The 27,844-nt window shown below is 35.2% G+C and overlaps 1 protein-coding gene across 10 annotated transcripts in view; it reads left to right on the top strand.

Moving 5' to 3' along the window:
- The first annotated feature begins 475 nt into the window (after positions 1–475).
- KANSL1L (KAT8 regulatory NSL complex subunit 1 like) overlaps positions 476–27,844 on the top strand; it is a 133,331-nt gene continuing 105,962 nt past the window's right edge. For 2 of the 10 annotated variants that reach the window (XM_086719522.1, XM_086719521.1), the window contains exons 1-2: positions 3,084–4,301; positions 19,513–20,629. In XM_086719522.1, coding sequence (XP_086575648.1) covers positions 19,542–20,629 — 1,088 coding nt within the window. In that variant the 5' untranslated portion in view covers positions 3,084–4,301; positions 19,513–19,541. Of the gene's footprint in view, positions 628–3,004; positions 3,024–3,083; positions 4,302–17,299; positions 17,644–19,512; positions 20,630–27,844 lie in introns of those variants that run through there. The other 8 variants (XM_086719518.1, XM_086719517.1, XM_086719520.1 and 5 more) reach the window with 8 other exon arrangements.

Here is a 27,844-nt window from a genome sequence, read left to right as displayed (position 1 = left end):
AGGAGCCGGCGCAGCCCGAGCGCGGGCGGTAGGGCGTAATGCAGCCCGACTTTCCCTTCGATTTGCTTTTCCTGTCACGGTGGTACAGAAATAGCAAAGCAAGGGCGGGAAGTCGCCCGCCCGTATTTTCGGTGCGTGTGTGCGCGCGCGCGCGCGTGCCTGTTTCCCGCTGGCAAGGGAACAGGCAAGAAGCGAGAACGACCCGGAACCCGCCCCCGAGGAGCCGCCGCGCCTCTGCACCAGGGCTCGGGCGTTGCGCTTCAGCCACTTCCAGAACGCTCCAAGTCGCTTATGTAGGCCCCGCCCCCTGCCGGGGTTTCCCCGCCACCCGCGCTCATTTGCATGGCGCTTCCCCTCCCCCGCTGCCATTGGCTGGCGTCGCGCCCCGCCCACTGCCCCTCCACCACGGCAGGGTTCCGTCCCCGAGCCGCCCGGAGCTGCGGGCAGCGGGCGGACTGTTAAACCGCGGCGGCGGCGGCCGGGGCAGGAGCGGGGCACGCTCTGGAGACGAGTCAGCGGCGCCCCGGGTGGGGGGAGGCGGGCGGGCAGCTAGAGATCACTTCAGCAGCCCCCACCACGGCCGGACCGAAGGTGCGGCGGCGGAGGGGAGCCAGGGCGCCCCAGCAGGCGAGTGGCCGGCGTCTCAGCGGCGGGCTGAGGGGGGTGGGTCTCCTCTGCCGGGGACGGCGGCAGCGCGGGGAGGGGAGAGCGGAGAAGACCGCCGGGTGGACTTGCGGGCCCGGCAGCCGAACGGCAGCCCCTTCGCCCCCCGAATCCTCTGGGCCGTTGGACTCTGGGTCCCGGCACAGGATCGCGCTCTAGGGCAGGGGTCGGACCGCAGCCAAATTTAAACGGCTAAACCTAACAGCCTTGGCAGAAGCTGAGGGGAGGGGAGAGAAGGAGTGGAGGGAGGGGTGGGGGCGGTCCTAGGCGCGGTCACGTGGGGGCAGGGGAGGGGCTTGGCAGGCCTCCCTTTTGTTTTGGCTGGCGCGTGCGCAGAAGGCAGAACACGTGGTTTCCTGGGCCCGCCCCTTGATTTAGGGGCCGCTCCTCTCCGGGTGCGGTTGTGGTGTCGGCTGTTTTGGGAGAGCTCTGAAGTGGAACTGTGTTAGATGTGACCCTTGTTTTCTTTATTTTATACTTTGTTTCAGGCATACGTTGATTTGGTCTTTGGAATTAGATGGGGTGGAGAGGAATCTAAAGAATTATTAAGGAATGGTGTTGCCAAGTTTGTGTTGCTTCTAGGTGTTCTGAAGGGACCGACGTTGCTGGAAAATTTGAGGATATGTGGTGATTGGTAGCCAGAAATACAAAGCTGTTTTCTAGTCATTAAAGAAGAGGCTAGCTTTGCATACAAGAGGGAAGGCACTGGATGGACCCGCTTGTAATGCTTTCTTAACTTCGAGAGAATTAGTGTTTGTTTGGTTCCCTGCCCGGCAGATCCACTCCACCCTTTACCTCGGATCAGCTGTGAGGCGCGGCGCGGGGAGGTGGGGGGTTTTGGCGATTTCTTATTTTTTTTAACTGAGGGAAGCACATTCCTTTTTGATTCCCCAAACTTTAGTCAGCTGGTGAGGTTTAAGAGGGTAACTTATTTCGTCTTAACTCCGTTTGCTTAACTTGGTGCTGAGTTTGGGTCGGTAGGAATGTTTTTAAAATGCAGGATTGGGGTAGTTTTGTTACCTACCAATTAAACGTAAGAGATATTTACCAGTACTGCAGACAAAACTGGCGGTGTTTTTTGACTAGGTAAAAGAGGCTTTAAAAATAATTCAATATTGGAGAAAAACTTGGTATTCTGGAATGTAGATTACTTGAGAAAGAGGTTTAGCGTCGAGTGGTTTCTGCTGTTTCCAGTTTTTAACTAGCTGTTTCCTTGGGCAAGTCACAACCCCTCTCATCTCAATGTTTGTTTCGTCTTGCAGATAGTTTCATAATACTATCCCTGCTTTAAGAGATTGTTATGATAATTAAATACCTTCTGTTAGTAAAAATCTTCACCAAGCATTACAAATACAGAAATTGCTAAGGAATACGGTTTTATAGCAAAAGTCAGTTGTTTTTTTTAATCCAGCATACTGGAAGAGTATAAACGGTGAATGAATCATGAAATAGGATATATTTGAATATCTTTAATATCTGTTGTAACTATTATTTTTGATTCTTCTCCACTTTCCTCCTATTTACTCAGATCAGTGTCAAGGTTGCCACCATTTTTCTGTAGTTTTAACCTAGGTGATCATTATTTCTCTTTCCCAGCCCTTCTAGAGTTTCACATGCTTCTTTAAAAATTCAGGCCAGTTCTATCACATTTATTTTTTACATTTATTTTTTGTGCGTCATACGTGCCATTTCTAAATAGCAATTGCTTACTTAATCTTATTATAAAATAATTTGGAAAATAAAGATGAGTGCAACTAAGAAAAATACAATTTGTGTTTCTCTCTATGCCTGTTTGTGTATTTTCCCTATAACTGGGTTCATGTGTTATTTTCATTTAACTCTACCTGGTAAACGTTCCAATGTCATTAGTCTTTGAAAAGTTATTTTTAGTTGCTTAAAATTATATCATGTAACTATCATATTTAAAATTTTTCCTATTGGCAGATGTTTGGGATGTTTCTGATGTTTTGCTAAAGTGTAAACTTCACTACAGAGAATCACCTTTTACATAAATCTTTGAAAAAATTTTCCCCCTTAGGTTTGTAAAAGAGAAATTACTAGGTCAGAGTCTGTGTGTGTGTGTGTGTGTGTGTGTGTTTAAGGCTCTTGAACATCACCAAACTACCTTCCAGAATGTTGTAACTAGTATGACACAGTGTGTCTAGTGTATGAGCCAACCTCACGTTATATCTTTTTTCCTCTTCTAGTTATTATTAGTATTGAAACAAAAAATCTTGCTTTAATTTGCATTAAATTTTTTTCCACTGATGTCTTGTGACCCATATATTTTATTTTCCTAACTTGTAAGCTGCTGGAAGGAGAAGAGTGTGTTTCATATTTGACATGCTGCTAATCACAAAGTGAGTGATCAGTGAATACTTGCCATTTGGCTATTAATATTTACCTTTTTGACCTCTGGAAGATTAGGAAGTGATGTCTTGCCTTTTTTGTCTTATTGAGTTTACCAGTACATTGTTGGCAACGTACGGTCATTGTGATTGATTCATTAGAGTACTCCCTTCATGTGGGGGACTCACTGCTCTTCTCAGAGATGTCTACTAAAAGGTCCAGTGACTTCTCATTGTTCAACTGCTGCATTATCTGAGAGCTCCATCCAGTTTTTATGCCATTTATCACAATAACTTAAACTATTTCATTTCCTTTATTCATTTATCTATCTTGTATAGAATTCACTTACAAATTTCATTTTGATCATTCTAGTTTCACAGGTAGCCTTTACTGGGTTATTATTTTTTTAAAGCCTAATGTCTGAAGTTTCTTTGTTTTATTCACATTGTTCTTGATAGTCCACCAGTTATTGCCTATAACATCTTTTACTGCCTTTAACCTACATAAACTTTATATGTATCTGTACTTTTTATTTTCCTTTATTCAGTTATTTTCCTCTCATGTCCTTTTGCATTTGTCTATACTGTATTAGATTGTGAAGGAGGCAGAAATCTGTTTCTTTTGGTTTTAGAATTGTGTTTAGGATTGTTTACTAGTTGAGTTCCTCAAGTTATAAACTGCAAGGAATGGGGCTACTTGCAACAGAAGTGACCGGTAATAGGGACTTTGCAACCAATTTACTGACTTTAAAGCATATCATCTTCCACCTCTATCCTAAAGTCCTGACTGTATTACAGTACTTTAATGGAATGCTGTATATAGGGATGACCCCAAATTATCAATACAATCTTACATTACTTTCTGTATTTTATCTTCAATTTAGAAAGGCAAGGAGGGTGTATCATTTACACACGATTTCTTTTAATTTTGTTCCTCTTAAATGTTGTCTTAAAGAGAGATTTCCATGAACCGTGCTCCTTATTCCATGTAGGATAAGTAAAAAACCAAATGTTAATAAAAATGGTAATATTGTACTTGCCTGTAGACAGTATAATGAAAATCTGAAGACCATTCGTAGTGAAGGTTTTTAATACTTGATTCGTAATGAAGGTTTTTAGAAGCATGTTTTATTTCTACACACATGTGGCAGTTCTCTATAAGTATTCAGAATTGGGAGAAAATGAATTCATTTATAATATTGAGGTTTTATTAATATTTGTAATGCACCTTGTATTTATTGTCTGTTTCCAGTCCTATAAGTCCAAGAATTCTCAAGCATGTTTTTCAAGGTAATTAAAAAAAATTATTTGGTAGTAGATCATTCATTAATCATTGTTTAACGACATGAAATTAAATTGAAACAAATGTGATAGTGTATTTCTAAATGTAAATTTCTGGATCCAAGCGGATGTACACAGAAAAAAACCCTTCATTTATATTCCTATGAGTCATGCACTTATAACTGAATAGTAATAATTCTGCTTGAAGTATGATCTGTTTGATGTGTTATGTGGCCACCCAAGTGGCTTTATCTTTAATTAAATTCCTTTAGTCTTCAAAGAGAATTCCTTTTTAGGGATAGTTTTCAAAGTGGAAGAAGTTCTTGCTATAAACATTACTGAGTACAGAGTACTGAGCCAACTGTACCCTGGTCATGCCAATTACTGCAGTGTTTTCTGCTGTAAATTGAGAATGCCTGTATGTAACAAACCTTGAAAACATGACACTATTTTATATTTATATCTTCCATCAGTTCCTGTATTTTTGAGGAGTAAAATTATACCAGTATAAACTCTCATTGCTTCTGTTGTTTTAATTGGAATTTTTCTTTATGAGTTATAAATTTAAAATTTTGAATTTTTAAATATTTTATTAATATTTGAAAGAGCTTCTCTCATACTTTGCTAAGAGAATTTGGCTTTTTTGCCTTTTCTTTCTCTGACTTTTATAATGGATCAGCTCTCTGAAACACATTTAAGTTGTAACTGTGGAAAATAATTTTTGTCCCTACTTCAGGCTTCTCCCTCTCTCATAATGCTGTTGGTAGTTTTTATTGTTTTAAACTTGTAGATGAGTCTGCCTTATTTGTGATACTGTAATTCCTAGTTTGTGTTACTGCATTTAAGAGAACTGGGATTATCCAGATTCCAGTTCAAAGAGTAAATTAATGTTCTAGGTAGATTTGAATAGGATATTTTCCATGGACTCTGTGGGATATACATTCATGTGCTAGAATATAAATCATAGTCAAAGTCTGGAGTATTTTAGGGGGTGGAAAATCAGATTTGGCGTTTAATTTTTGTTCATTTTCAGAAGGAAGGATGGTTTTTCTTATCTAAATTGTCTATCAGTTTCAATTCTGAAGATAGACTAGAGTAGCAAACTTTTTTAAAAAATTATTTTTTTTAGAGGGAAAGAGAGCACATGTGGGAGCAGGGGAGTAGCAGAGGGAGAAAGAGAACCTCAAACTGGCTCCACACTCGTGCGGAGCCTAACACGGGGCTCAATCCCACAATGCTGGCATCATGACTTGAGCTGAAATCAACAGTTGGATGCTCAACTGACTGAGTCACCCATGCACTCCTAGATTAACAAACTTTTGATTTTTTTTTTAAAGAATGTATGCCAAACGTTATTTGGTATATGTGACTTACATATTGTAAAGATTTGATCTGCCAAGTGTTGGGACCAACTCAGTAATTATTGACATCGTAAGTATCTCATTACGTACATGCCAGTTTTGAGGGATGACATATTTATCTCATGATGTCTACAGGACTGTTTTACATTTAATTAATGCTAAATTCATAAATCTGATTTATAAATATTAAATTGCTAATGGAAATATTTTGTAGACATCAGGGCAAAGCTTTTTATTTGTGGTAATATAGCAACTAATTTCTTTCTTAATTCACAATGAATGTGTTGGATTAAATTGTAGACCAAATATCAGAATTTATGATACAGACTTTAGACTCCTTTTTATACTGGATTAATTTGATTGTATATAATAATGAAGCTTAATATGGCCAAAACAAAAGACAAAAAGTTTTGATTTTTTGTGTTTTTTAAATGTTTATTATTTAAAGGCATAAACTTTGAGGGCACATAGGTGGCTCAGTCAGTTAAGCATCAGACTCAATTTCGGCTCAGGTCATGATCTCACGGTTCATGAACTCAAGCACTGCATCAGGCTCTGTGCTGACAGCATGGAACCTGCTTGGATTTCTCTCTCTGCCTCTCAAATAAACTTTCAAAAAAAAAAGCATAGGGGCGCCTGGGTGGCGCAGTCGGTTAAGCGTCCGACTTCAGCCAGGTCACGATCTCGCGGTCCGTGAGTTTGAGCCCCGCGTCAGGCTCTGGGCTGATGGCTCGGAGCCTGGAGCCTGTTTCCGATTCTGTGTCTCCCTCTCTCTCTGCCCCTCCCCCGTTCATGCTCTGTCTCTCTCTGTCCCAAAAATAAATAAATAAAACGTTGAAAAAAAAGAAGAAGAAAAAAAAAAAAAAAAAAAGCATAAACTTTGGCTTGTTTCACTGCAATTTTCTCTCTGGTTTGTATTTTTTGGAAAAATGGACTGTTGGCTGTAGGGTTATTTAGTTAAGTGGATTATCTGTAACAGATTTATAACAGATAGGTTTTTGGTTTTGTTTTTTGCCACACACAAAATGTCGGGGCTTGGATGTGCTAAGGTATTTAATTAATTAATTACTATTTAAATTGAAATGTTATTTGAAAACTTTGTTGTAAAAACACAGAAACGAAATTCATGCTCAGGAAATAGTTGATTTTTGGATTATCGAGAACAGTTGCTTCTTGACAGATAATCAGAATAATCTGACTAGTTGCTTTCTTTGAAAGGGTACTGGTTGGTTCCTAAGGTTGCAGTTTTGTTTCTTAAATCCTGTTTGCTTAATATTTTACTTTTTTATGTTGTGGTCAAAGGAGTTTAGTTTTTCTCTGTTACCTGTTTCAGGTTCTTTAAAGTCCTATATATGAAACTCTTAGAAGGGGGGCCTGTTTTGCCTGATTATCTTAGGTGTATATGAAATAAATGGTCCCTACAGTAAATAGAGTACAGTATTTACAGTATTTTAGCAGCTAGAAAGAAATTTCTTAGATTTAGCTAAGGTCTAAATGCTTTGTTCCCCACACAATTATGTGCATGATTAGAAACTGAATAATAGAACCCAGAATAATTAGAAACTAGATATTCATAAGATCAAGATGCTTCTTTGAAAGCTTTTTTTTTTTTTTTTTTTAATTTTTTTTTTCAACGTTTTTATTTATTTGTGGGACAGAGAGAGACAGAGCATGAACGGGGGAGGGGCAGAGAGAGAGGGAGACACAGAATCGGAAACAGGCTCCAGGCTCTGAGCCATCAGCCCAGAGCCTGACGCGGGGCTCGAACCCACGGATCGTGACCTGGATGAAGTCGGACGCTTAACCGACTGCGCCACCCAGGCGCCCCTGAAAGCTTTTTAAGGATTTGCCTTTTCTATATTCTTTTTGGATAACATAAAATATTATTAGTGTCTAAAAATACTAAACAATATGTTTAGCTAAGAACTTTGGGAACTGAAATATTTTAGTTAATGGTTGATTCTTGTTTACTTAGGGGGACTATATACTTTATACTTTGTACTGTCCAGTAAGGTAGGCTTTAATCACATGTGACTATCAAGCATTTGAAATGTGGCTAGTCCAAATTGAGTTCATGCTAAATGTAAAAAACCCTGGATTTTGTGACTTAGCAAACATATAAAACATAAAATTTCCCTTCAAGATATGTTTATATTAGAGATTGAAATAATATTTTGTGTATAATGGGTTCAGTGGAATTAAAATTAATTTCATGGTTTTTGTTTTTGTTTTTTTTTTTACTTTTTAAAGTAGCAAGTTTAAAATTAAATGTGTAACTCACATCATATTTTTGTTGGACAGCAATGTTCTATACTACTATTTCCTAGCCTTAAGACTCCTTTCATAGTAAAATCTCATGTATCTCCTTTCTCGACATAAAATGTTTTTTTTTTTTTTTAATGTTTGTTTATTTTTGAGAGAGAGACAGAGTGCAAGCAGGGGAGGGGGCAGAGAGAGACACAATTCGAAGCAGGCTGCAGGATCCAAGCTGTCAGCACAGAGACTGATGCAGCCTTGAACTCAAGAATCCTGAGATCATGACCTGAGCCGAAGTCAGCCGCTTTACTGAGCCACCCAGGCACCCCCTTCCTTGACATTTTAAAATACAGCTGGCCCTTGCACAACGTGGGGGCTAGGGGTCCTGACCACCCCCATACAGTCACAAATCTACATAAAACTTTTGACTCCCCAGAACTCAACTACTAATAGCTTACTGTTGATTGGAAGCCATAACATAAATAGCTGATTAACACATATTTTTTATGTTATATGTGCTATATATTCTGTTACAATAAAATAAGCCTGAGAAAAGAATGTTGTAAAGAAAGTCATGAGAGACAATACATTTACAGTACCTGTTCTGTATTTACTGGAAAAAAAAAACAACACGTTTAGTGAACTACACAGTTCAAACCCATGTTGTTTAAGGGTCAATTGTAAATTTGTTATATTTGATGCTATTAGTTGAAGAAATACTTATTAAGGGCCTGCTTGCTGTGTGCCAAACAATATTATAGGATACAGTACTGAATGAAAACATTCAAACCCTGCCTTCATGTGGCTTTCATTTTAGTGGGAAAAATATATATGATAAGTAATTTTTAGTAAAAATTTTTACATGAAGTATTGTGAGTATGCTATTGTGTATAACTTAATGTAATATAATTTTAATATAGTGCTTCATTTATCTGGTGACATATGCTATTTTAATTTACTTTTGGCATTTGTCTTGTATGATCTCTGAACTTCGGAATCTGTAGTTTGATATCAAATTAATTTGGAGAAGTTCTTAATTGTTATTCAAATAGTTCTTCTTTTTCGTCTTTGCCTTCTGGTATTCCCATTACATGTAAACACATTTTGTAGTTTTCCCACAGTTCTTGGTTGTTCTCTCCTGGGTTTTGTTTTGTGTTGTTTTGTCTTTTTCCTCTTTGCTTTTCACTTTTGGAAGTTTCTGTTGGCATATCCTCAAGCTCAGAGATTCTCTTTTCAGCCATGTCCAGTCTACTGTTGAGCCCATCAAAGGCATTCTCATTTTTGTTACAGTGTTATTGATCTCTAGCTAATTCCTTTTTGATTCTTTCTTAGAATTTCCATGTCTTTGCTTTTATGATGATGCATCCGTTCTTGCATGCCATCTACTTTTTTTCCTTTAGAGCCCTTAGCAAATTAATTATAGCTTGTTGTTTAAGTTCTTTTAAATTTATAGTTTCATGATTCCAACATTCCTTCCATATCTATGTCTGGTTCTGATGCTTGCTCTGTCTCTTCAAACTATATTTTACCCTTTGGTATGCCTTATAATTTCTTGTCGAAAAAGGGGACATGATGTATTGGGTAAAAGGAACTCCAGTAAATAGCCCTTTACTAAGATGTTGGGGAAGCATTCTATAGTCTGATGATTAGGTCTGTCTTTTCGGAAGCCTGTGCCCCTGGGCTGTGAACTGCACAAATGCTTCTGGGGTTTTTTTCCTCCTCTTAGGTAAGAACAGGATGGCTAGAAGGAGCTGGGTTTGGGTATTTCTTTAATTCACTCTTAACGGAGAAAAAGCAAAGCTTTTCAACAGATTGCTTAGAAAGTAATATATCATATGTCACTTTGTTATCCTTATTTTATTTGACTTCACTGTAATTTGATGGACCTGCTCCTGTTTTCTTTATATACTTTTAGACACTTTGAGATCTCAGTTGCCACACACTTGGGAATTTCCTTCTCATTACCGACTGGACTTTTTAGGACTCTTCTTCTTTGGTAGCTCCTCCTCCTTTGTGCCCCTTCCCCCCCCCCCCCCAAATGTGAATGCACTCCAGGGCTTGATCCTGGGCTCCTTTCTCTTCTTTACCTATATTCTCTCCCTAGATAAACTCTTCTAGTCCTTTGGCTTTAAATACTATTTATAACCAACGACTTCCCAAAATAATATCTCTAACTATGAATTTTTGCTTGAACTTTAGACTTGTTTATCTGACTGCTTCCACTTGGATGACTAATAGGTACTTCAAACTCAACGTAACCCAGAAAGTTCTTTCTCCCTCAACCACCTGTTACCCCAAGTCTGCCCAATTTCAGAAAATAACATCACTAACCACTCAGTTGCTCAACCCAAAAATCTAAGAGTCATACTTAATTGCTTTCTTTACCTTAGGCCCCACGAAATCTTGGCTGACAAGTTTTGTTAACTGTCTTGAAACATATCTTAGATTCATCCTTTTTTTTTTTTTTTTTTTTTTCTTTTTCCTCAACTACCTCACTAGTTTAAGCCACCAGTACCATCTCTTGTTTAGATTACTTCAAGTAGCTTTTTGGTCTCCCTACTTCTGTTCCTGGAAGGTATTTCCATTCTTTCTCCATACAAACCTTTTCTCTATGGAACAGCTAGAGAGTAATTTTTTAAAAATAAAAATGTAAATTTGATCACATTACTACCTTATCCAAATATCTTCAGTGGTTTTCCTTTGACTTACATAAAATGTCTGTGCAAACTATTTGCTTCTCTGATCTTATTTCCTCTTACTTTCTCTCTCTGGCTCATTATATTCTAGATATATTTCTTATTTTTGTTCCACAAACACAACAAATTTATTTCTGCTTTCAAGGTTTTTATTAGTTGCCTTTTTCTTGGAAGGCTCTTACCCCCAAATCTTGGTTGGCATGTTATTGTCATTTTAGGTCTCAGAGCAGATGTCACCAACACAAAGGCCTTTGTTCATCTACAAATCTAAATTAACTCCCAATGCTGGCATGCTGTATCACTCTTTAATTTTTTACAAAAACACTATGGAATCCTTATTTGCTTGATATTTTCTTATTTGTGTATTTATTCTATATCTACCATTTGCTAGAATGTAAGCTCTGTGAGAATGGAAACCTTATTTTTCATGTTCACTCTTATGTTTCTAGTAACTGGGATAGTGTCTGTTACATGTTGATCAATAAATGTGTATAAATTGAATTGTTAAATGTTTGGTTTTAGATTGAATATATATTAAATGGAGGTTAAAAATCTAGCTTCTACCAAAAATAGACAAAACTATTTATGACTCAAAGTTGGCCATTTCTTCATTTTCTGCTTTTAAAAAGTTAATTCTTTTTTTTTTCAACTTGTTTATTTCTGTAACTTTTGGAAAGTTTTTATTTTGTTTTGTTTTTAAAAGATGAAATTGGTTTTCAGCTGCCATTCATGAGTACTTCTCTATAAATAACATGTTGTGGTATGGACAGTCTTTATACTCAAATGAAAACCAGATGGTTGTAGCCAGATATTCTCACTGTCTTGTTTTCTAAATTGACTTCTGAATCCTGGAGATACCTTTAAGTGCTATAAAATAATTGTGATCATGCGTAATACAGCTTATGGAATTAAGCTTATGTCATTTTTTTTTAACGTGTTGGCATTTTTTTATAGTTGGTATTTGTAAGTCTTTAAAATTTGTTTGGCCATTTTTTTCTTTAAATAAGGAAAAAAGCAACCATCATCAAAACTCTGTGCAAGCACAAAAATACTAGAAACATATATCATTCCAAAATACTTGGAAGAAAATTATGGCTGTAGAGTCCACATCAACACATTGTAGTGTGTGTACTCCTAGGGGGGAAAAAGCTACAGTATGTTGAACAATTGACTGCCACCTGTAGTGTGAAAACTCAAGAACTTGGACTTTTGGGACAAATCAACATCAGTCACCAGGAATTGTTTAGCTCAATATTGAGGTGAATTTGCAGAATTCATTATTTTATGCTCTAAAATCAGTATTCCTTATGCATCTGCCTCTAACCAGTTGTCCATTATGCCTAAAAATGAGCTGGTGACTGAAAATAGTTAACAGTTTAAAACTATGTAATGATTGAAACCATTATTTAGAGTTAACCTGAATGGTAACTCCTTATCTTTCAGGAGTATGCACATCTGATTTCTACTAACTTAAACATATGTCTTGTGCATATATATGTCAGAAACTCCTAAGTTATGTTTTGAATAATTTCTTTTATTTATTTAGTATTTTAATTTTGAGGAAGTCTAGTTTATCAACTATTTTAACTTTGAGGAAGTCTAGTTTATCATTTTTTTCTTTATGAATAACGTTTTTGGCGTTCTATCCAAAAAATCTTTGTCTAACCCAGAATCAAAGATTTTCTTTTGCATATTTTTCCAGAAGTCTTATGATTTTAAGTTAACTTTTATGTCTGTGATCCATTCTATTGGATGTGACTATTTTTATATAACATGTGAGGTATGGATTAAGTTTCAGGTTTTTGCATACGGTTATCTTACTGTTCCAGAACAATGTTTAAAAAAACTAGTCTTTTTACTAGTTTTTACTAAAACTAAAAACTTTTTTTTTTTTTTTTTATTTATTTTTTTTTTTTTAATTTTTTTTTTTTCAACGTTTATTTATTTTTGGGACAGAGAGAGACAGAGCATGAACGGGGGAGGGGCAGAGAGAGAGGGAGACACAGAATCGGAAACAGGCTCCAGGCTCTGAGCCATCAGCCCAGAGCCCGACGCGGGGCTCGAACTCACGGACCGCGAGATCGTGACCTGGCTGAAGTCGGACGCTTAACCGACTGCGCCACCCAGGCGCCCGCAAAACTAAAAACTTTTTACTAGTTTTTACTGTTTAAAAAACTAGCCTTTTTACTAATGAATTGCCATTGTATCTTTGTCAAAAATCAGTTGACCATATGTGTGCTGGTTTGTTTTGGAGCTCTGTATTCTTTCTGTTAAGTGTTCATTCTTTTACCAGTGCCACACTTATTTTGACTACTTTAGGTAAATAGGTAGTTTGAATCCTCTAGCTTTGTTGTTTTTCTTGTTTTAGTTTCTAGTTCCATGCCTTTTCCAGTATATTTTTGAATTGGCTTGTTAATATCAGCAAAAAATTCTGCCAAGATTAATTGGGATTGTGTTGAATCTGTAGATCAGTTTAAGAAGAATTAACACTCTAACAATATTGAATAAACGAATACATAAACACAGTGTATCACTCCCATTTATTTAGGTCTTCCTTGATTTTTTTTAATTGGTGTTTTTTATTTTCAGTTTTTAATTTTAGAAATACAAATGATATTTGTATCTTGACCTTATCTGCTACCTTAGTAAACTCATTAGATCTAGGAGCTCTTTGTATAGATCTCTTGGGATTTTCTATGTAGAAAATCATTTCATCTGTGAATATAAACAGTTTTACTTTTTCTTTTCCAATATGTGTCTTTTTTTCTTTCTTCATCTATTCCACAGGCTAGGCCAATAGTATGGTGATGAATAGGAGTGGTGAGAACAGACACCTTGACTCATTACCAATCATAGGGCAAAGGCATTCAGTCTTTCATCATTAATGGTGAAGTAATGCTTAGGCTTTTGCGTAGATGCTCTTTAAACAATTCTCCTTTTCCTAATATATTATTTTAAAAATAATTAAAATAGGTGTTGTTGCTATTTATTACTACCTAAATCTCTGAACACCTTTCAAAATCATGACTCGTTTGTTATTAATTCAGTCAATAAATATCTGACAATTTTTGTGTACCAGGCATTGTTTTCAGTGCCAGTGATTAGAATATTGACCAAAATATAGTTCTCTTAAAATAAATTCCTCAATAGAATGTAATAAAATAATAAGTAATGATTAGTGCTATCAGGAACAATAAACATTATGAGGGAATGGAGTGTCATGAGTTGAGGGGCGCAAGCTATTTAACATGTATTAGTCAAGCCAAGACTCTGGTGAGGTGATCGTAGAGCAGAAATATGAATGAATTGAGGGAGCCAGCCATTTTATCTGTGGAAGATTGTTCCAGGCTGAGAGAATTATAAAGTGCCTTGAAGCAGGGACTTTCTGGTGTGTTTTAAGAGTGGCACAGAGGCCAGTGTTGTTGGAGTGTAGTAAATCCAAGAAGAGAGCTGTAGCATATGAAGCATTCAGGGACCTGATAATGTAGAACTTTGTAGATCATAGAAAGGGCGACTTTGGATTTAATTCTAAGTATAATGGTAACCACTTATTTATCCACCAGGTATTTACTGAGCATCTACTGTATGTCAGGTACTTTTTCATGTTGATGATAAACCTACTTTGGAGATATTGTGGGTTTAGTTCTAGATCCCAAAAAACAAAGCAAATACTGCAATAAAGCAAGTCAAATGAATTTTTTTTGCTTTCCAGTGCATAAAAGTTGTGTTTTTTACTATACTGTTGTCTATTAAATATGCAATAGCATTATGTCTGAAAAAAAACAATATACAGTTGACCCTTGAGCAACATAGATTTGAACTGTGTATGTTCACTTATACACACAGTATGTTTTCAATAAGTATAGTATTGTAAATGTATTTTCTTAATAACTTTTTTCTCTAGCTTTAGTGTAAGAATATACTATATATTACATATAACACGTGAAATGTGTTGACTATATTATTGGTAAAGTTTCTAGTAGTTAAGTTTTGGGGAGTCAAAGTTATATATGGATTTTCAATAGCATTGGTAGTTGGCACCCCTAACCCCTTCATTGTTGAAGGGTCAACTGTACATACCTGAATTTATAAAAATACTTTGTTGCTGAAAACTGTTATCTGAGCTTTCAGTGAGTCATAATCACCAATCAAGATAACCATTACATATATAATAATAATGAAAATATTGTGAGAATTGAAATATTGTGAGAATAATGAAAATGTGACATAGACATGAAGTGAGCATATGCTGTTGAAAAAATGGCATTGGTAGATTTGCTTGATGTGGGGTTACCACAAACATTCACTTTGTAAAAGATGCACAATCTGTGAAGTGTAATAAAGTGAAGTATGATAAAATGAGGGATGCCTGTAGTTAAGAAAATAGTCAAAAATCCAAGCCTTCATAGATCCTTAGAAATATTAGTGGTAAATGTAGTTTATGTAATATGGAGGAAGTCAGAAGTGGTAAAGTTTAGGATAATCAGGATACACTGTTAATATGTAATGATCGCATATTTAATAATTTAAAATTAGATTAAATGCACTTATGTTTCATGATAAAACTAAATATTAAGTGAGATTTATTCCAGGGATGCAAGGATAGTTCAATGTTTTCAAATCAATCAGTATGATACATCACATTAAAAAAAAAAAACTATACAAACACAGTTTAATCTCTTATTTACAGGAGACGTCTATTTTTAGGAGTTTCGTTTAGATGCAAAGTAGAAAGGCTTTAGGCTGGGAATTTTATAAGGATATGCTTGGGAATAGAATATAGAAGCACTTCATGGAAATCCTAGAATGGTAACTGTGATATGGATGGGGCTTCCAGAGACTAGAACCCAAAAGTCTTCATATCCAACCAAGTGTATTAGTTACCTATTGCTTTGTAACAATTTAATATCTATTTCACAGCTTCTGTGTATCAGGAATCTAAGCATGGCTTAGCTGGGTGCTTCCGGCTCAAGATTTTGCACATGGCTGCATTACATGTGTTGGCTGGGTCTTCTGTCATCTGAAGGCTTGAGTGGGGAAGGATCTGTCTCTCAGAACACCGACATAACTTTTGGCAGGCTTTAGGTAGTTGTTGCTGGAGACATTAGTCCTTTGCCATGTGGGTCTTCCCAGTTCACAGCATGGAAGCTGGCATTCCAGAATGAGGGTGACAAGATGAAAGCCACAGTCCCTTTGTAACCTAATCTCAGAAGTGCTATCCCGTCACCTCTCCTGCATTCTGTTTGCTAGAAGCAAGTCACTAAATCCAGTCCATACTCCAATAGAAAGGGCATGAATACCAGGAGATGGGGATTATTAAGATCATTTTAGAAACTGGTAGATACTACCAAGTAAGCCCTAGAGATCTCACCAGAGTTTTTTTTGTGTGTGTTTTATTCTAGTTCTATACCATAAATGTGTCTTAGCCAGTCTAAATCTGCATTTTTTCTTTCTTTCTTTCTTTTTTTTTTTTTTTGCTACCAGCTCTACTTCTTAACTATTAATCTCTTTATTTTTTTACCTCTTATTTTTAGTTCCCCTTATATTTAGTTTATCAAGGGCCTAAGATGAACTCTGCTGCCTCATGACATTTTACCTTCTGCCTCTGCTACTAGTCACTTTAATTCTGTTTCTAACACCTTGTTAAAAGTGAGAGAGAGAAGGTGGGGAGGGAGGGGGATAGAGTATAGGACCTTTTGAATATGAGTACCTCATCTGTGATTAACACAGTTTTCCTTAGAGAGCAGTGTAGTTATCTAAATACTATTGTAGATGTTTATAGATTAGAATATAATAGAATATTTCTTATAAAATTAGAAACTAAAAATAGACTTTGGGGAGAGAAGAATGTCTACATTTTTTTGAGACATTACACAGAAAAATATAAAAAGAGCAAACATCTCTCTATTTTTAAAGTTATCTCTACATGCAATGTGGGGCTTGAACTCACAACCTTGAGATCAAGAGTTGCATGCTGTATTGACTGAGCCAGCCAGGTGCCCCCAAACATCTATATTTTTATCACATAGAATTAACAACCAGTAACATTTGTTCATTTTGCATTTACGTCATTTTCCTCCCAGTACTAAAGTTTGTAGTTGAAACTCAACTCCTCTTAAACGACCACTTTTAGTTCTGTTTCATGGAAGTTATCTGATGTGCAGCTCACAGATATTCACAGATTTGGTGGGCATTTTTCTGGTTCATTTTTTATTTTTGTAAACACATAAACACGCACACACATATATATGGTGTGGTCTTGTGTTTGTATTTTCCCCCCCCATATCAATGCAGGTTTTATTGTATTTTTAAAATCTCTCAGGGGCGCCTGGGTGGCTCAGTCAGTTAAGCGTCTGATTTTGGCTCAGGTCATGATCTCACAGTTCATGAGTTCGAGCCCCACGTTAAGCTCTGTGCTGATAGCTCAGAGCCTGGAGCCTGCTTCGGATTCTGTGTCTCCCTGTCTCTCTCTCTTCCTTCCCCACTCAGGCTCTGTCTCTGTCTCTCATAAATGAAAAAACTTTAAAAAAAGTTAAAATACCTCAAGTCTAAAATACATCTGGCATCTTGCTGTTTCCATAGCTGGACAACTTAGATCTTATTTATCAGCCTGCTGAAATGTTCCTTTTTCAGAAACATAGATGCCATCCAAGAATTTTTTTTGATATCTTTGTTTTTAATTGTTGTAGCTTGTTGAATCAAAGCAGCTGCGTTTGATACAAGTTCAGTGTCATTTTCTTCAAGAATTAACTCATCTATCTTGGCTTGAGATACTGAACAAGCAGCACCTGGTCTCATCCAAATCCTGTGGAAGTATTTTCACCCAAGAAATTTTGGATTTCAACAAAAGAACCATTTTTATAACTAACAGTGTTGATGGGGAAGTGAGAATACACAGATCTCATCTCGGAAACCAGTGTAATGCCCTTGATTATGACTATAGATAGTGGGAATAGTAGCCAGTTCTTTTCTGTTTCTCCACCATTTGTCAGCTCGGAACCTCTTTTTCTTGTCAAGGAGACTTAGTTCTACATTGAGGTAATTGAAATTCCTTTGCAGGGTTCCTCTGGGACCCTTCACAATAACAGTGCGTCTCTTCAGAGTGACATCAACATTTTCTTGAAAGTCGACAGTTTGATTACTGAGAATGATTCTCATTCTCACAGTAGTTCTAGCAAAGAGAGCTTGTGTTTGTATTGTATTTATTTGGTAGCATATACTGTACCATTCTTTTTAACTTTATACTCTTAGATTTGTGCATATTGATATATATATAAAGATCATTCTTTTTAGTTGCTGTATAGTATTCCATTGTGCTTTATTATGCATCCTCTTATTGCTAGATATTTAGGTTGCTTTGAAAGAATATTTTGCTGTTACAAACACTGCTGTCTTGTGCACTTGTGACAAATACATTTTCCAAATTAATGTCAAATTTAGAGTTAACTTATAGTCCAAATAGATGTGAGAAATCTTATTTACCCACATTGTCATAATAAGTGATATTTTAGATTTAAAACATTATTTTAAATTTAGTGATTGGGAAACTGTTCTCTTGCTTTATTAATCTATAATTCCTTCATTACTAGTGAGATTGAGTATGTGTTTAATGACCATTTGGATGTCACCTGTGAAGTGTCTAACTAGTTTCCTCATTTGTAGGAGTCCTTTATGTATTTTGGATACAAATTATTTTCTATTATATATATTGCCAATATATTCTCCTAGACTATAACTTGCTTTTAAGTATTTTTTTTTTAACTGCATTGAAACTTTCATGCTCTTTTACCTTTGAGCATATTTGCTAGTCTTTGCAAAGAATCCCCTTTTGGTTTTGTGTTTTTCTATAGGAATGAGGGTATAGAGTTAACAGCTAGCACCTGGGGACATACGATATGAGAGTGTGGCCATTTAAATGACTATTAACTGTCATGCGTTGAAACAAAACTTATGTAGTATCATTGCACAGTATCTTCTAAAATTTTTAATGATATACAAATTTTTTCACTATTCAGTCTTCATAATTTTCAATGGTATAGGATTAACTTTTTTAATGAATCAGACTGTATGGTATATACGCTTTTTCTTTTGATAAAATACAATGAAATTTGTTTAATTATAGGATTAATCTTTAGTAGTTATCTGTTACAGCCCCCACTATTTTCCAGGCAGGAGTAACAGCTTTTATAATGATAACTGATGACTCTGTGAATCATTATAGACATTATATGACATTGTGAAAAGGGAAAAAAATTATTACAGATGCTTTTTCAGAAAAATTTTGCACATTGCTTATCAAGCAAGTTTTTGCTATCATTATTTTTAACAGTTGTGAAATTATATACTTTTTAATTTCTAGTTCAGTTACTTACATCTTTTAACATTTAGCTTTAGTTAATATTTATACTGTTCAGATTATGAAATTTAAGTTGAGAAATGGATGTTTTGAGCAACTTACTATATTTTAGAAAGATAAGTAATTCTTACTTTGGCAGAAAATATGAGATTGAGTTACATTTTCAAATATAATTCCCCAATTCCAGGTTGGAATTTTTTTCTTTTGCCTTTCACTAAACATTGTCTCAAAAAAAAAAAAAAAAAAAGGAAAGGAAAAAGGAGTCCTGAGGCACATCCACAAGCATTTGTCTAACACGTGCTAGGTAATGTGCAACCTTAATTGGAGTTTTTGGAATTGGGCCCACAGTCAGAGTGAAGAATAGTTTAGTCTTTGTTGAATTCGTTATGAATTAGGAAAGAACAGAGATATTATTAGGCGTTGGGAAATAAAGGAGGAATTTGGTTTCATTTACATTTTAATCAGAAACATTGAAAATGTTGCCCTTGGAAAAAGTGTAAGCATAAACTTTTTTTCTAGATATTTGATCATTTATTTTTACATTATTTTAGGTTTCCAGTAATTATCTGCAGGATTCGCCATGACCCCAGCTCTGAGGGAGGCAGCAACAAAGGGTATCTGCTTTTCATCTTTACCAAGTACCATGGAGTCTGACAAGATGCTATGCATGGAAAGTCCAAGAACTGCAGATGAAAAGTTAAAGGAAGACACTTTGTCTCAGATGCTGGGATTTCCGACTCCTGAACCTACTCTTAACACTAACTTTGTGAATTTAAAACATTTTGGCTCCTCTCAGTCGTCAAAACATTATCAGACGGTTCTTTTAATGAGTTCAAATTCTACATTAAATAAATACAATGAAAATTACAAACAAAGGAAATTAGGGGAACCTAATTGCAGTAAGCTGAAAAACATACTGTGTAATGGCAGCAACATTCAGCTTAGTAAAATCTGTCATTCTCATTCTGAAGAGTTCATCAAAAAGGAACCTCTGTCAGATACCACAAGCCAGTGCATGACAGATGTACAAATTATTTTGGATTCAAATACAACCAAAGACATTAATGTAGATAAAGTACAACTACAAAACTGTAAATGGTACCAAAAGAATGCACTTTTGGATAAAGTTACTGATGCTGAAGTTAAAAAAGGTTTATTGCACTGTGCTCAAAAGAAAAGTGGGCCTGGCCACTCAAATGTGCCTGTTGGTTTCTCAGCTGCTGAAAAAGAGGAAGAAGTGAATGCTCGTTTACTTCATTGTGTAAGTAAACAGAAAATTTTACTTAGCCAGGCTAGAAGAACTCAGAAACATTTGCAGATGCTCCTGGCAAAGCATGTTGTTAAGCACTATGGTCAACAAATGAAATTTTCTATGAAACATCAACTCCCCCAAATGAAGATCTTTCATGAACCTACCACAATTTTGGATAGCAGTTTACCTAAATGCACTGAAATTAAGCCAGAAGTCAGCATGTTGACTGCAGAGAATAAATTGTGGAGTGATACAAAAAATGGCTTTGCACGGTGTACAGCTGCAGAAATCCAAAGATTTGCACTGTCCGCTACAGGGCTGTTGTCTCATGTTGAAGAAGGTCTGGATTCTGATGCAACTGATAGCAGCTCTGATGATGATTTGGATGAATATACCATTAGAAAAAATGTGGCAGTGTAAGTGCAAAATTACTCTTAGACCTTTTACTGTTCTGTGTATAGCAGCGATTTTGTCTTGATTTCAAGATACGTTAAGTGGAAATAAGTTTTCTAAAACTTTAGTGCCATAATCTTTAAGTTATAAAACTTTGGTGAATTTTTAAAATGTTTTGTTTGCTGAACTATGTATGAATATATACATACTGTTTAAAAATGAGTTACTCAACTGCTCTATCTAGGAAAAATCCATATAGGAGTCATGTAAGCTCTTTAGCTAAAAGTAAACATCTTTCCTATTCTTGAATAGAATAGGCTATAGACAAGGCTGAAAATTTTGCATATTTTAGCCAATACGTATAGTCAAAATTAAAAACTTCAGTCTGCATGCAGGGAGCCCTCATTGACTTTAGGAGTTTATTAGTTGAGAGTATATGTAAATTGATCTCCTTTTTGTGTGTGTCTGTGTGTGTATTTTTAAGTTGGGAACTATTTATTTATTGTTGAGAGAGAGAGGCAGAGAGGGAGAGAGGGAGGGAACACAAGTGGGGTAGGAGCAGAGGGAGAGGGACAGAATCTTAAGCTGGCTCCACACTGAGTGTGGAGCCCCACATGGGGTTTGAATTCATGACTGTGAGATCATGACTTGAGCCGAAATCAAAAGTTGGATGCTTAACTGAGTCACCCAGCCGCCTCCCCATTTAAAAAAAAAAAAAATTACAACATTTGTATACTCCTTGAGTTCCCACCTTTCAGCTCTGGTCTTTACCAATTTAGTCAATTATAGTGTCAGCTATTAGATTGAATACTTACTATGTTCTGGACCTGGAAGATTTATTTGCGGGCAAAATATTCATAGTCTCTACACTCTTGAGGATCTGCTTTAAAGAGAGGTATCCAAATATTTAAAACCAAAAAAACACAGAGGTAAAATAGTTTTTTATATATCACACTGTGTTAATATTCCAGAACAGCCCTATCTGATAGAAGTTTCTGAGATGATAGAAATGTTCTATATCTGTGTTTATCAAATAGCCTTATGTGGCTATTGAGCACTTAAATGTGGCCAGTGCAACTGAGGAACTGAATTTTAAAATTTTACTTAATTTGAATTAAGTTTTTTTAAATTGCTAGATAGAACATGATTTTCAATCTAGCTTTCACAGAATCTGTTAATGTCCCTAAATTGATGTGAAATGCTGTGCATATGTGGTATTTTGGGAGGAAGAGGTCCATCATTTTTATCAAATTCTCAGAGATGAATGAGAGTCATTACAGAATTAGAAGCTGAACACATTAATTTTTACTAATAAATAGAAAGTCAGTATATCAGTTTCTATGGTGAAGAATAAAATGTAAAACAAAGAGAGCATTTCAGTCTTTTGGTGTTCTGTTATCACTATATTTGAAATGTGTTTGAATGTGGGAGTTAATATTAAGCACATGACTGGCATTGTGCTGTTTACATATCTTGTATTATTTAATCCTTTCAACAACCATTGGAAGTGACTGTTGTTATCTTTATCTTACTTAAGAAGAAACAGTCTCAGCATGGTTAAGCAACTTACCCATGGTCAAAAAGCCAAATAATTGATGGAACTAGGATTCTTGTCCATGTATATGAGACTTAAAACCACTGTTCTTGCTATTGGACTGTGCAACTTTGTCAGTGTATCATTCATTGATCTTAGAGCCACAGAAATTATTAAGTACATGAGTTCTGAAAGAAGTCCAGAAATTTACCAATTTATATATATACATATTTATAATGCTTTTAAAGTAATTCAATTTACTAAAATTTAGTAGGTAAACTTAGTAAATTAATTACTTTTCTGTTGTTGTAGACAGCTAATGGGCAAGTTTGTCTCTTTTAAGTTGGAAACAAAAATCAGAAAATAATGTCTTCCTAGACTGTTCTGACTTTAAGATTTTCTTTTCATTGATCTCCTATAGTACTTCATCTGCCATATAGTTTATCATTATGTCCTATTTTGTTCTATATGATTTGATAAGTTATGTTAGTCTTAATAACCCAACACATAGTAAGAATGGAAACCACATTTTATTGTGTTTTTACTTATCTATCTATCTATCTATCTATCTATCCATCTGTCTGTCTATTTTTAAGTAATCTCTATGTCCAACATGGGGCTCAAACTCATGAACCTGAGATCAAGAGTCGCATGCTGTACTGAGCCAGCAAGGCATCCCTGAAAACCACATTTTAAACTTAAAAAAAATCTCATATATATTAAGCATATAATTACTGATTGGTCAAGATATTTTAAGATTTGCCTTTCTTCCTTTAGTCAGAGAACACTAAGTTTAGACACTTGTATAAAACATTCAGGAATAGGGATATTCAAACTATTAAAAGATTTTTTATACAGAGCATCAAGCAATATACATCTCGTTTTATTTTCTTCTCAACTTTGCCAGTTTATTAAGGAAAATTGAAGTAAAGTAGCCTGGAAAAAAATTGGGTTCAGGCTTGGAAAGTTTATTTCTTCTCATTCTTTCTTTTTCCTATAATCAGCTTGGAAAGTCTCAAGGACACTACACATATATTTTAGAAAATAGTGAATCTAAGAAGTTTAATATTCTTTAAGATATACTTCAAGCCTCTTGCATTATTGGCCATTTATATTAAGATGCCTTGGTTATTAAAGCTCATATCTATATTTCTAGATATTTCTAGATATTTCTGTATTTCTAGAAATATCTATATTTCTAAAGTTCAGATCCACTTCATTCTCAGGTTATATTCATCTGATCGATTCAAATCATTAATACTAAATTTTATAACAACTTTGACTTCTTTAAGTCACTGAATTATTTGATAATTGTTTAGGTTTTTTTGTTCTTTTTTTGCTATTTGAACTCTATTTGCATTTCTTGATTTTATGTATTTCCGTCCAAATTGGATATTAACTTTGCTTTGAATATTTTTACTAATGCTAATAATGTGGGAAATATTGTTTTTCAACATTTTATTAATTTTGATGCTGACTGAATTTTGAGAATAATGCAAACTTAATTATTTGTATCTTTTGATGTGAATATAAAAATGATTTCTGTTTTTTTAAATTGGAGTTCTTTTACAGGTTAAATTCATTTAATAATTTAACACATTTGTCCTAATAAGTTTTTTTAGTCTACTTTTATTTTTTTTAATTTATTTTTGTTATTTACTGTGTATTTCTGGAAATTCACGTTTCAAATGTAGATGAATATTTTTAATGAATGAAGTTCAAGTTAAACCTTAAACATAAAATACATTTAAAAATGCATTTTGTGGACCTAAATTTTAAGTAGTGCTAATACAATTACATTTTCATTATCTCTACTGAATATGAGTAGACTTCTGAATTTAATCATGAGGTCTACAGTGGCAAATACTAAAGTTTACTTCAACTTAATTTTAAGTAACTTAAGGGCAAATATTACTTTTGATGTCATTGTATATTCACTGCCTAGCATTGTCTACTTTTTAGTGTTTTTTTTTTTTGTATTTGTTAATTAAATGAATTTTTCTATATTTGGAAATGTAGTTTTAAAGATACAAAAATTGGGGTTGGCAGTCTATGAAATTTTTCTCCATATGTTTGTCTTTTCTCCATCCATTCTGTAGTTTATTTTTACTTTGTCCCCCCACCCCCTTCCTTTTTCTCTAGTACGAAACTGGCCACAAGATGTATCTTATACATCTTAGAACCAGCATGAGTGGTTATGCAATGAATGAATAAATGAAATACAGCATGACAAAATATGTACATTTAAAAGTATTTTATTATAATATTTAACATTTGTAATTTAAAGATTGACAAGTAAAATGAATTATATTTATTTAAAAAATCTTGGATTATATTATTATAAATGTCTTTTATTCCTATTTTTTTTTTTTAAGTACTGATAAGAAAAACAAATTCCTTCATTCCAATTAGGAAATTGGAAAGCACTCACTGTAGCCATTACCATTTCCATTGTGTATTTGACTTGACCCTTTTCTTCCCCCCCCCCAAAAATGTAGGCAATAGATTAATTCATAATGACATTACTAATTACCTTAAAAATAACTTTTGGTTGAGAGACTAGTGTGTTTTGGAAAATTTTTTTAAAAGCTGTTTTCCTTTGGAAAAGAAAATACGATTTTAAGGTTTTTGTAGGTTTGAGATATAATCTTTATAATATGAATAGAACCCCCCCCCCCCCCGCCCCCTTCCATGTTCTGTTCCTTTGGTGAAGGAGTGCAGGTTTTGGACCTCCTGTGTAATAGTCATGGCTTGCTCTGTGACCCTGAGCAAACGTTAATGTTATTTTTAACTCTTTGAATCAGATTCCTACCTTAAAGAGTTCTAGAGATGATTAGATGAAATACTAACTATAAAGTACCTATACATAATAAGGCATGGATTTGAAAGCTAATAAAGAGTGTCTTATCGAGTAATTTATTGTAAGAGACTGGAGCTTAAATATTCCATGAGAAACTTGGGGAACCATGGTAAAATACATGCCTGAGTTAACCCATTTGAGAGGTGAGGAAGCTGGAGTATTTATACATCAAGTCCCATCAGTTACTAGGTGAAGGTTAATTCCCCTGCCCTTTTGTTCTGCCACTCTGGTGACAAAGCAAGCTCAGGCAACAACAGAAAAGCCCTGGGTCAAAGAAATGCATGTGCTGGCATTTGGAAGTCAGGTCTTTGTGCGCTGAACTGGTAAGTGTCAGGGGGTATGGGTGAGTCACTGACAGACTCAGCTACAATTATGTTCTCTCTCATCTGGTGGTAAAACCTTAGAGTGCTAGCATTTTCTTCTGGGAAATAATGATCAGTTACTTTCATCTAGGATGCATATGGGGAAATGCACAGATTTTGTCACAGACATATTCTGATCCTCCAAGGTTGTTAAAAAGGAAGAAACATGGTTAAGTCTTTTTTGAGGAAACCTGACAGTATCTACTGAATCACCCAGCTTTCTTGGGCGTTGGGAGAAAAATCTCTTTGTTTCCCCCAAATTAGTCCCTATATATTCAAATTTCTTTGATAATTGGCAGTCTTGATAAGGAAATTCTTTTACTCAAAATTAGACATTTACCAGGAAAGGAGAGAACTGTTGTTATTCAGTTAGAAGCTGTCAGGTCAACCTTTCTAGATTGAAAAAAATAAATAATTTCTTGCAGACCTAGAGAAGTGTATACTCATAGTGTGTGCTTTCTATTTTACCAGTGGAAAGGACAAGAAGAGGTAAAATCAGGTGATGAATTTCCCTTCAAGAAATTGGACAAATAGAAGTATGAACTCAGTCTGACATTCAGAGAGTAAAGAGACTAACAACATTTCATTAATAAATTGCAAATAAGAGTACCTTTATATTTGTATAATGTGAAGTTGGCAAGTTAGTTTTGCATTTATTACCTTTTAAATTCTCTACACTTCAGAAATAGATGAGAAAAGTGTGGTTTTCTTTTACTTGAATGGGAAGCAGAAAAAGTTGAATGAAAAACAATCCTAGAGAAATTGTAATGATACTTGAGTGACAGTTTGTGACAGAAGAGCAGAAATTCAAGTGTAATTGCAAAATGGAGTAATAGCTACAAAAGGGTGAAGAAATACTTTATGTCTTGCCATATAGACAGCACTGAGGAAAGTAATATTTCAATTAAAATAAACTCCTTGTTTTATATATTTTTAAACTAATCTTATTTTAGAGCAGTTTTAGGTTAACAGCAAAATTGAGTAGAAAGTATAGAGAGTTCTCATATATCTCCTATCCCCTCACATGTGTAACCTCCCCCATTATTGACCTCCCCTACCACAGCGGTACTGTATAGACATATCATTATTACCAAAAGTCCATAGTTTATTAGTAGGATTCACTTTTGGTGTTATACATTCTATGGGTTGGACAAATATATATGACATATATCCACCATTGTAGTATCATACAGAATAGTTTCACTGCCCTACATATCTTCCGTGTTCTGCCTATTTATCCTTCTCTCCTCCAACCCCTGACAGCCACTAATCTTTTTACTGTCTCCATAGTTTTGCCTTTTCTAGAGTCATATAGTTGGAATCATACAGTATGCAGTCTTTTCAGAGTGCCTTTTTTCACTTAATAATATGCATTTAAGTTTTCTTTGTCTTTTCCTGATTTGATAGCATATTTCTTTCTGGTGCTAAATAATATTCTCTTGTCTGGATATACCATGATTTACTTATATTAAACCTGTTGAAGATGTCTTGGTTACTTCCAGGTTTTAGAAATTATGAGTAAAACTTCCATAAACATTTATGGGCATATTTTTTTGTGTGAACATAAATTTTCAGTTTATTTGGGTAAATGCCAAGAAGTGCAATTGCTGGATCATATGGTAAGAGTATGTTTAATTTTGTAAGAAGTTGCCAAACTCTCTTCCAAAGTAGCTATACCATTTTGTCTTCCAACCATCAATGAATGAGATTGCTGTTGCTCCACATCTTTGTAAGCGTTTGATGTTAGTGTTTTGCATTTTGGTTATTTCAATAGGTGTGTAATGGTATCTTACTGTTGTTTTAATTTGCAATTCCCTAATGACATGTGATGTTGAACATTTTTTTATATGCTTATTGTCATATCTGTATGTTCTTTGGTTAGGTGTCTGTTCAGATCTTTGCCTGTTTTTTAATTGGGTTGTCCATTTTGTTATTGTTTAGAAGTAAGATATAAAAAGAATTGATTGGGATTTTATTGAATCTGTAGATTGAGTTGGAAAAAGCTGACATATTGACAATATTGAGTCTTTTTTTTTTAAATGTTTATTTAGTATTGAGAGAGAGCAAGTGAGAGAGAGAGAGTGAGTGAGCAGGGGAGGGGCAGAGAGAAAGTGAGAGAGAGAATCCCAAGCAGGCCTCACACTCAGCACAGAGCCTGACACGGGGCCCTATCTCATAATGGTGAGATCAAGACCTGAGCCAATATCAAAAGTCGGCCTCTTAACCGACTGAGCCACCCAGATGCCCCAATAGTGAGTCTTTGAACATGGAATATCTATTTATTTAGCTCTTTGATATCTTTCATCAGAGTTTTGAAATTTTTCTCATATAGATCTTGCACATATTTCATAAGACTTATATCTAAGTATTTTATTTATGGGCATGCTAATGTAAATGGTAATATGTTTTTAAATCAAATTCCACTTATACATTGCTAGTATATAGGAAAGCAGTTGACTTCTGTATATTTACTTTGTATCCT

The sequence above is a fragment of the Puma concolor genome, chromosome C1 (assembly GCF_028749965.1).
Source record: "Puma concolor isolate L17-30 chromosome C1, mPumCon1.1.hap2, whole genome shotgun sequence".
Classification (NCBI taxonomy): domain Eukaryota; kingdom Metazoa; phylum Chordata; class Mammalia; order Carnivora; family Felidae; genus Puma; species Puma concolor.
The sequence above is the reverse complement of the archived record's forward strand: the minus strand, read 5'-3'. Positions and strand labels throughout refer to the sequence as shown.